The 10,573-nt window shown below is 49.3% G+C and overlaps 1 protein-coding gene across 1 annotated transcript; it reads right to left on the bottom strand.

The window, feature by feature from the left end:
* Positions 1-276: 276 nt before the first annotated feature.
* Positions 277-9,678, bottom strand: PLPBP (pyridoxal phosphate binding protein). Its single transcript, XM_070364155.1, has 8 exons — positions 9,513-9,678; positions 7,443-7,550; positions 7,317-7,352; positions 6,758-6,833; positions 6,095-6,229; positions 3,729-3,871; positions 3,204-3,302; positions 277-1,629 (listed from the first exon to the last, which is right to left on the bottom strand). The coding sequence occupies exons 1-8, from the start codon at positions 9,609-9,611 to the stop codon at positions 1,504-1,506; spliced, it is 822 nt and encodes a 273-aa protein (XP_070220256.1). The 5' UTR covers positions 9,612-9,678; the 3' UTR covers positions 277-1,503.
* Between the last annotated feature and the right edge of the window lie 895 nt (positions 9,679-10,573).

Genomic DNA, 10,573 nt, shown 5'->3' on the forward strand with positions numbered 1-10,573 from the left:
GAGGGCAGGAGGAGAAGGGGACGACAAAGGATGAGATGGTTGGATGGTATCACCAACTCAATAAACTTGAGTTTGAGCAAGCTCTGTGAGTTGGTTATGGACAGGGAAGCCTGGTGTGCTGCAGTCCATGGGGTTGCAGAGAGTCGGACACGACTGAGTGACTGAACTGTGGCCTAAGGCGCACCATTCTCGTAAGCTGTGCAATGCCAGGATGGGTGTGGTGGCTTCCAGTTGGGTCCAGTGCCCTCTCCTGTTAGACTCACTCACTACACCAGATCGTAGAAAATAAATCTTTTAATTGCTTTGTAATTAGCACAGAAGGTGTAATTCAAACTCACATTTTTATTTAATAGATGCTGAATTATCACACGAGAGCTTTGATTGAAACAGTATAGGAATCGTAATGGTTTAAGTTTCACAAAACTGCATTCAGCAGCATTATCATGGGAGTTGTTTTCATACAATTAAAAGACTGGGGTTTGAATAAATAAGAAAAATCCACCTAGAAACAAACGATGACCCAGACCACAGCCGTCTGTCGTGACTGCCCGAGAATTGTGCTTTCTGGGTTTTGAAGAGCTAGCTACACAATTGACAATCTAGAGTTGCAAAATCCTGGCTTATAAATACAGTCGGGAGGGGAAGCTATAAATGCGCCTAAAAAGAACTCCCAGGAATAGGGCCCTCAAAGCCAAGTCTTGTTGAAACTGTGAGCCTGAACTGGCTTTGGGGGAAATCTTTAATTTCTGGGGAGCTACTGGAGATCCACTGGTGGTTGATATGAAATTACCACAGCGAGGACTGCGGTGGGGGGAAAAATTGTATCACTGGACTCTCATCACCACAGAGCCCTGGGTAAAAGCTCAAAGTCCTGTGTTTGGAAGGGATGGGAGGAAGGCCCGAGGCCTGCTCATGGTAGTCACCCTGTAATTTTCAGGGTCATAGGGTGGTTGATGGATGATACAACTCTCATCGGCCACAATATGGGCGTGCAGGATTAACTCGAGCTGGGTCCTGAAGTTACCCAAACTGCCATCTGGAGTGGAGACCGATGCTAACTGGGTGGGATGGAAAGTGGGGGGGACAGAGACCATGCTGCTCCAGCCTGGCAGAGGCGACTGCTCTGTGGGGTCTGTACGGAGCTGGCAACAGGGATTTTCTATCCAAGTAGATGACGAGTAGGAATCCCTCCAACTGTGGCAATTACAGGCAACACCTGGGAAACACATTCCTGGGCAAAGTTCAAGCCTGAACTCAACTCCTGGCCCTGACCTAGGCATCTGATCTGCAGAAACGTCTGGATTCCTCAAATCCAGTCCAAAGCCACTGCTTGCAGTGAGCTTCCTGTGTCAGACACTAGGTAAGACGCTTCCCAACCACACACATCGCCCCGGGCATGCTTTTGTCAGGTCCCAGGAGGGCGTGGTGGTGCGGTGACTGGGGGCCCCTGGAAGGCGGAGGCCCAGGTGAGCGCACGGTGAGTCTTCTGGATCTGGCTTCGGGTCAGTGTGCCTGGGCCACCTCCTCCGGGGCCTGCAGCTCTGCTGGGGGTTTGTCCGTTTTCTTGGAGTAATCTCGCTCTCCAAAAATGGTGCTTCCGATGCGGACGTTGGTAGATCCCACTTCAATCTGTGGGGAAGAAGAAGGGGCTAAGTTTAAAAAAATAACGAGATGCAGCAGATGCAGCTGAAGGACTGTGGGGCAGTGGTGGTAAACACCAAAGGGGTGTTTACGAAGTACGTAAGGAGAGACTGCAGAGACTGGGGAAGGCGACTGGCACTTAGTGGGGTGGGCAACAGGGGTGGCAGCCGTGCGGGACACAGCAGCATGACAGAGAGCCGTCTTGTGGCCCACACGCCCTTCTCATATGCTGGGGTTTCAGAGGTGAGCAGCCCTCCCTGTGAGTGAGCACAGGATCGAATTCCATTTTATGTAGAAATACCAACCTTATGGCAGAGAGTGAAGAGGAACTAAAAAGCCTCTTGATGAAAGTGAAAGTGGAGTGAAAAAGTTGGCTTAAAGCTCAACATTCAGAAAACGAAGATCATGGCATCCGGTCCCATCACTTCATGGGAAATAGATGGGGAAACAATGGAATCAGTGTCAGACTTTATTTTTTTGGCCTCCAAAATCACTGCAGATGGTGACTGCAGCCATGAAATTAAAAGACGCTTACTCCTTGGAAGGAAAGTTATGACCAACCTAGATAGCATATTGAAAAGCAGAGCTATTACTTTGCCAACAAAGGTCCATCTAGTCAAGGCTATGGTTCTTCCTATGGTCATGTATGGATGTGAGAGTTGGACTGTGAAGAAGGCTGAGTGCCAAAGAATTGATGCTTTTGAACTGTGGTGTTGGAGAAGGCTCTTCAGAGTCCCTTGGACTGCAAGGAGATCCAACCAGTTCATTCTGAAGGAGATCAGCCCTGAGATTTCTTTGGAAGGAATGATGCTAAAGCTGAAATTCCAGTACTTTGGCCACCTCATGCGAAGAGTTGACTCACTGGAAAAGACTCTGATGCTGGGAGGGATTGGGGGCAGAAGGAGAAGGGGCCAACAGAGGATGAGATGGCTGGATGGCATCACCGACTCGATGGATGTGAGTCTGGGTGAACTCCGGGAGTTGATGATGGACAGGGAGGCCTGGCGTGCTGCGATTCATGGGGTCGCAGAGAGTTGGACATGACTGAGCGACTGAACTGAACTGAATATACTCTTATCTTCCAATCCTGCAACTACTGTAGATCCAGAGGAAAGTTTTACAGTGTGGTTCTTGGAACTTGATCAAATTAGCCTCCGCTCTGGAAGATCGTGTATGTGAGTTGCTAACACAGCACGTCTATCAGTGTGTGCTCAGAGCCGCTGCATCCTGGGGGATCTCTGCGTACGATCAGACACTTCGTCAGGACTCAGTGTCATATGACCACGCCCAAGCATGAACACAGGGAAACGTCTTTTTAAAAAGCTGCAGTGTAAATTCTTTCGATTTTCCTTTAGATCCCACTTAGGGAATTAAACTGAGTTGTAATTTTTTTTTTAAATGAGGTGTCAAGCTATAATTTTTATACAGTTCATTTGAAAAAAAAGAAGGGGCGGGACATCAGCGTAGGTGAGAGACACTGCCGCGTGTGCCTCGATGCGACGGCGAGGCGCTGCCTTTGGACCCGTCCTGCAGGCACCCGAGGGCGCCCGGGAGATACTCACCGCGTGCTGGAAGTCCACGGACATGCCCATGCTCAGCTCCACCTGCTCGGGGGGGGCACCCAGCTTCCTGCACAGCTCCTCCCGGAGGGACAGCAACACCTGACGGGGAGACAAGTGTGACGCCATCTTACCCGAGGGTGGCTGAGAGGGGCCGAATCTTAACACCTCTGACAGAAAACTACTTCTTTATTCCTCATGGCTTCAAGGCCTGTCAAAATCACCACAAATCACTGGAAGGGTTTGTAGAGAACTCTCCTACTTTCAAGAAAACTGTCACTCATTGGAGAGGAAGCCGGAGCTCCTTTTCTCTGAAGACCATGTGTCAGGCAGGTTCAGACTGAGTGGAGAAGGGTCTGTGGGGGTTTGGGGGACCTGTTCCCATTTTCCGTATGAGGAGAGTTTAAGAGGTGGGTTATCAAGTAACATGACAAGAGATGTGTGGAAAGTCTGTGGAGCTGACGGCAGCAGCCAGCCCCGGATACCCTCAGCGGATGTGAGCAGCGCCCTCAACCCAGGCCCGAGTACCTGGAAGTCTGGGTTCGGTCCTTGACTAAGATCGTGCCCGAAGCTCCCAATGGTCATCAGCCCCACGAACTCCAGGCTGGGGCACCTGGCGTTGATGTGTTCCACCAGGGCCGCCGTCTCTGCAGGGGGCAGGCCGTGTTTGCCTTCACAAAAGAGACAGAAGACCCACAGGTTCTAGGAAGCCAGAGGAACACCGTTCCCTAGGACAGGGGAGGCGACTCTCAGGCAAGAGGACTTCTTGGGAGAACTTGTCCTCAAGACTGAACTGGTGACTGAAATGGTGAGGTGTCTGTCTGTGTTGCTCCCCTTCTGACCCGGTCCTGAGTATCTCAAGGAAAGAGCTAAAAACTGGATTCTCTTTATTCTGCCTCAGCATCTGAAGACAGCTAGAGTAGAAGGAAAAGGAAAAAAATACCCAAAACACTGCTTTTCTTCAAATAGAAAAAAAAATTAATCTAAAAAAAAAAAAATATCTGAACTTTCCTGGCGGTTCAGTGGTTAAGATTATGGGCTTCCTGTGTGAGGGTGGGGGGGAAGCCATCGGGTTTGATATCCCAGGTCAGGGAACTAAGATCCTGCGTGTTGGGTGTGCAGTGGAGCCAAAACATTTAAAAAGAAAAACAAAAAAACACCAAGAAGACGCACATTGCCCAAACGCCAGATTAACCAGAGAATTATTTTTCCAAATCTGGTACTTTCACAGTTTCATTAATTTATTAGTGGAATTGTAAAAACAAATAAAAATGAAGTATATATCATACAGTTTTGACTAGAACTTCGCAAAATTTACCCGATCTTGCTCATTAAAAACCAGAGAAGGAATCTGTGGGAAAACATTACTTGTTATGCAGGTATGAGGACAGATTCTGTCCTTCCCTCATTTAACAAAGAGAGATGCTAGTAACACTCCAATCTTTAAGGCATTTTAGGGCAAATGATAGCCATTGATCAAGAAATGCTGTAATGGACTCCATCTGGAATCCGTTTCAGGTTTACGTATCAGGATAAAGTAACGTATAATCTTGGAGAAGGCAATGGCAACCCACTCCAGTACTCTTGCCTGGAAAATCCCATGGACAGAGGAGCCTGGTAGGCTGCAGTCCATGGGGTCGCTAAGAGTCAGACACGACTGACTGACTTCACTTTCACGCATTGGAGGAGGAAATGGCAACCCACTCCAGTGTTCTTGCCTGGAGAATCCCAGGGATGACAGGGCCTGGTGGGCTGCCATCTATGGGGTCGCACAGAGTCAGACACGACTGTAGCGACTTAGCAGCAGCAGCAGCAACGTATAATCTAGGTGCACGTACAGATAATGCTGATTGTTAAGCAACCAACTCCAGTGTTCTTGCCTGGAGAATCCCAGGGATGGGGGAGCCTGGTGGCTGCCATCTGTGGGGTCACACAAAGTCGGACACGACTGAAGTGACTTAGCAAAGCATAGCATAGTGAATGCTTATGTACCAGGCACACACGCCAAGTCCCTACGGTTTTTTATTTAATGCAGGAGCTCTGTGAAATAAGTGTTCTCACTCTCTCCATTCTAAAAAAAGAGGAGACTGAAGCTCTGGGAGGCTAAGGGCCTTTCTCAAGGCCACAGGGCCAGGAAGTGTGGAACTGGGACGTGGATCCTGGCAGCCTGACTCCGGCCCCAGGCTTGTTCCTTCAACCTAAGCTCTATCAGCAAACGACTGGTCTGTAAACACGGATTCTTAGCAAACAGCTAACAAGTAAGATGCATAGGGTCCTGTACCAACAGCTTTACCTCCATCTCCACACTCAAGCCTCGCAGCACCCTCGGAACTACCGCTCTGCTATCGCTGGCAGGTAAGGAAAACGAAGGGTTGGAAGGCCAGGCACGTCACTCAAGGTTCCAGCGCTGGGGCGTGGTAGAGCTCAAACCCCAGGTCTGCCTGTTCCAGGCCCAGGCTCTGACTTCTGTGCTATACTGCTAACCCAAGCCTTGTCAAGATATTCCCTGACTGGTGCCCACAGTGGGTTTTGTTCGATTTTCTCCCAATAATGGAAACATGATTTGTTAAGGTTTGAGAAGTATTACACATGTAAATTCGCAATCTCTTTTGGGAGGGAGGGTGACCTCCGGGAATTTTCAGGATCAAAGTCACACAAGCCCCTTCTTGAGTCTCCTTGCCGGCCTCTTCAGAAACTAAGAACGCATTAAAGAATTAGACGTGGACTGGTTTGGAGGTCCTTGTGCCACCGAGACCCTACACACGACAGCTTATTTAACGGCCCTGCGAGCTCCTTCTGTGACCTACTGCATCGGGTGTTCAGGCCTGCCATCTGTCCTGCGCTCCACCATATCCTAAGGGGAAAAAGTCTGCCACCCCCGTCTGCTCACTTACTCGCCTCTCCGCTGGTGTTTATCTGGACCATAACCTTTAACCTTTCAGGGGAACCTTTTTTCTGCCACGCACTGTTCACTTTGTCCGCCAGCTTCACAGAATCGACCGTCTCCAGCATGGAGAGGTTGGGGACAGCTGTAACGAGAGGCAGGTGAGGTTATAGTAGCCACAACTGCTGAGCCTGTACGCCACACCAGGAGAAGCCACTGCAGCGAGAAGGCCATACAACAGAATGAAGAGTGGCCTCCACCTGCAGTGACGAAGGCCCAGCACAGCCAAGATAAAAAAGAAAATTATGTTCGTTACACAATAAAATGAACCTCAAACAAAAAAAAGGAAAGGGCAAAAGTGTTTCCTGTGCTAGCCAAAAAATTTTTATGGGCTTCAATTCCTTCTCGTTTATTTCAAAAACCGCCCAAAAAATACATAATGTGTGCTAGGGTAGGTTTCCAAGTATATAATACCCAGCCAACTGTGAGTTCATTTTGTTCTTATCATGATGTTTCCCTTTAATCAAGAACTAAGATTTCTTTCCCAAAAGAATCCCTGAAGCATAAATGATGACTGAGGGATAATCTAAAATATTTCCTCTTCCACAGAAGGGACTGTATGTGATACAATGACGAAAAAAACTGTGTCTTCATATTTAGAGTTTTATCTTACCCATCAGTTTGTTGACATTCTGTTTCTGTAGATGGCCAATGAAGTGCCATTTGATCTCAGGACACGAAGACAGAATCTGAAGAGAAAGAGGTGGTTGCGTTTAACTCAGAGTCTGTGGAGGGCTTGCCAGCTCACACACTTCGCACATCCCCGTCTCACCTTTCCGGTCTAAGCGATAAACCACTATTGCATCTTCAGTCAGGCCCTTAAAGACACTTAGAGAAAAACTGAAGGCTTCTATTTCTCTTCCTTGTTCCTGTCAACTCTCCCCTTCTTTCAGATACTTCCCCTTGAGAAGAAACTGATTAAAGCTTTTAAATCTCAAAAGGATTCAAGGTTACAGCAAGCTTCTAAAATCACCATCTTCAAAAAAGCTACAAAGAAGAAAATGACGGTGTTGAGAGAGAAAATCTAGATGAGAAATATTTGGGGCTCACGGCGAACGCAGGCACTTCTACCATCAGCCTGACCTCCTGCTCTGAAACTCAACTACCAAGGTGGGTCTAATTTCCAACTGAACAGTCAAGATTTAGATACAAAGAATTCAGATTCCACTTACTTGAGGATTTGATGCTTTTTCAAGCAGTTCCTGAACCTACAGGGTAAAAAACAGAGTAAGTCAGAAGCCTGGCACATTCGACTCTTCTGAGAGCAGCTTATGGGCAGGAAAAGGGCCCTCACGTACATAGTTCTCCCCGAAAGTGCGTTGCCCGTGACTGTAGGCCTCTATCACCATGTCCGCAGGTTTCGTTTTGCTGACTGCTACTAGCCGGGGCTGGATGGCTGGGAGATCCTGCCAAGAGGAAAAGAGCCAGATGAGTCAATGTTTGGACTTATTATCCTGATAAGTCCTGTAGGACATCCTGTAGGATGGATCGGCAGAGATCTTTACTTGGCATTTGATAAGATCCACTTTTCCAAGACAGCAGGGCTATCAGTATCAAATAATGTTGATGAAATGTCTTTTGTATGCATGGCATCTAAATCTAATATGTTAGCCACCTTAATATCTAGCAGAGCAGAAGGGACCACCCTGGTGGTCCAGGGGTTAAGAGTCTGTGCTTTCAGGGGGCATGGGTTTGATCCCTGGTTGGGGAACTTAGATCTCACATGCTGCATTGCATGGCCAAAAAATAAATACATGTAAAAACTAAATTAAAAAAAAATCTAGCAGAACACCTTTCTCTCTCACGAGAGCTGGGCAGGTAAGTAAAAACTTTATTTGCTAGGAGTGTGGTCTTTAACCAATATTACCAGTATCATCTGGGTCCCCTCCTGACCCACTGGGTGCGAATCTCAGACTGGAGTCTGAGAATCTGCTTTAAAACAAACTCTTCAGCTGACTCTCTTGCATGGCAAGGTTGGAGGTTTAAGAATCACTTAGTTAAGAAAAGGCATCAATCTCTGACTAGAAGGGAGGCCACTTCCAGTTCCTAAAACCCCAAGGTCAACAGTTTTGGAAACTCATTGTGATCCTGGGGTAGTTATCAATACTGCCTACAATACCGCCTCTCAGAAGCAGCCTTAGGGTAACTCTGTAATTTACGTGGCAGAACCAGTGGCAGAGGGGTGTCCCTGGTGATCCAGTGGTTAAGAATCCGCCTTCCAATGAAGTTCCATCTCTGATCAGGGAACTAAGATCCCACATGCCTTGGGGCAATTAAGCCCACCTCACAACTAGAGACAAGGGGGCGTGCCACAATGAAGATCCTGGGTGGTGCAACTCAGACCTGATGCAGCCAAATAAAATATTGAAAAAGAAAAGAAAAGAAACAGTGGCAAAACTGAAGCTTCCCTCCCTTAGTCGGTAAAGAATCCGCCTACAATGAAGGAGACCCGGGTTCGATTCCTGGGTTGGGAAGATCCCTTGGAGAAGGAAATGCCAACCCACTCCAGTATTCTTGCCTGGAAAATCCCACAGACAGAGGAGTCTGGCGGGCTACAGTCCGTGGAGTCACAGAGACTCAGACCCGTCTTAGCGACTTCACTTTCTTTCAAGGTTAACATCTATTTAACAGCCAAGCAAAGGCTATGCTAATGCAGGTCTCTGAGCTCTGATAACCATATACCATAAATGCTTGAACTAAGAACTTTGACTTCTCTCCATTCAAGCCTGGCTCACTCCACACCATTCAAAATAAAACTTGCACTTGAGGGAGGCAGGTACTGACCTTCAGTCTAAATAAATTCCAAGAGAAGACTAAATATAAACAAGGGAGGAAAAAACTCCCCCATAAACTGCTTGGGACTGGATGTCAGTTCCCTGCTGCCTCAAACGTGCAAAAGCAGCTCCGGGTGCTCCTCAAGTCGGGTCAATTCACCCTCTCCTTCGCTGGCGGAGGCGCTGACATTTACTTTATGAGCAATCTACTGGCTGAGACGCTGCCACACACGTGACCCCCAGCAGACCTGGCCTCCTTTGGGTGCACCTGTAGTGGGCGTCTTCTGCAGTCTCTGGATACAGGCCTGGCCCCTCTCCCCTCCGCCAAGGCTGCTGACCCCTACCACGAAGCAGGCTGGACAATGGTCGCGCTGCCTAGAGACTGGTCATTTTCCTGGGATCGCTAACCTTCAGAAAATCTGACAGGAGCTGGGGAACCCCCTTAGCCTTCGCTAGCTTTTCAGTGCCAAGGCAGCGGGCAGGTCCCGCCCCTCCAGGAGACCCCTCTGCGTCACTGTGACGACCCGTTCCCACGCAGGTGTCCCCCTTTCTCGGCGCGGCCGCCCACAGTCCCCGCGCGGTCCCCTTCCTCACCCGCGGCCGCCGCGCCACCGCCTGCTGCACGCGCTCGTTCACGGCTCGCAGAGCGAAGCCAATCCCCAGCTCCGCCGACATGCTGCCAGCTTTCCACATCCCCCAGGGACCAACGTGGAGCCCCGGGCCCGCGCACCCCGGGCAGAGACCCCTTCCGGTCCCGCCCAGCGCGGGTTTCCGTGAGGCCCAATCACCACTAAGCACCGAGTCGTTTTAGCCAATCGCCAGCGCAGGGTGGGACGGAGGCGGTGTGGCGGACAGCCCCGCCCCCCGGCGACGCCATCTTGGGGAGGTCGCCTCGGAGGCCCTGCGAGGCTCTTGGGTGCCGCTGGCGTCCTTCCGGGTGCCGCTGCCCCCGCCGCCCCGCCGCCCCTGCGGAAGCCGAGAGGTGCAGAGAACCTAGTGTGCTACCGAGGTCTTACTCCTCTAGCGGGGAGACGTGACTTTTATCTCAGATATTCTTGGGAGGAACCGTTAAGAGAGAGAAAGCTGTTACTAAAGAACTTGCAGGATTTACATGCATGGCTGTTTTCCTTTCGTTATCCTTCAACTCAGTGCTGCCCACTGTAAGCCACATACGTAATTTAAATTTTTCGAATAGGCACACAAAAAATACATTTGTCCTCTAAAGATGTACAAGTTGAGAGTTGCATATTTATTTGGGGCAAGATGAGGTGCCCAGGAGGCGGCAGCTCAGCTGAGCTGCTGCTGCTGCGAAGTCGCTTCAGTCGTGTCCGACTCTGCGACCCCATAGAGGGCAGCCCACCAGGCTCCCCGGTCCCTGGGATTCTCCAGGCAAGGACACAGGAGTGGGTTGCCATTGCCTTCTCCCCGATAGCTGAGGGACTGCTCCAAAGAGGTAGTGGGGGAAGGTCAATATATAAGATTTTGGTGCAGGGGAAATTCAATGCAATCACTTTGTAAGAGTTTTCCCCCCTAGTCAGGAGGATCTGATGCCACCATGAAGAGATTTTGTGCTTTACTAGATAAGAGGAGATCCAAGGATCAGGATCATAAAACCTGTTCCTGAAATATCCACCTATATAAAGACCTGTGCCATC

The sequence above is a fragment of the Bos mutus genome, chromosome 27 (assembly GCF_027580195.1).
Source record: "Bos mutus isolate GX-2022 chromosome 27, NWIPB_WYAK_1.1, whole genome shotgun sequence".
Taxonomy (NCBI): domain Eukaryota; kingdom Metazoa; phylum Chordata; class Mammalia; order Artiodactyla; family Bovidae; genus Bos; species Bos mutus.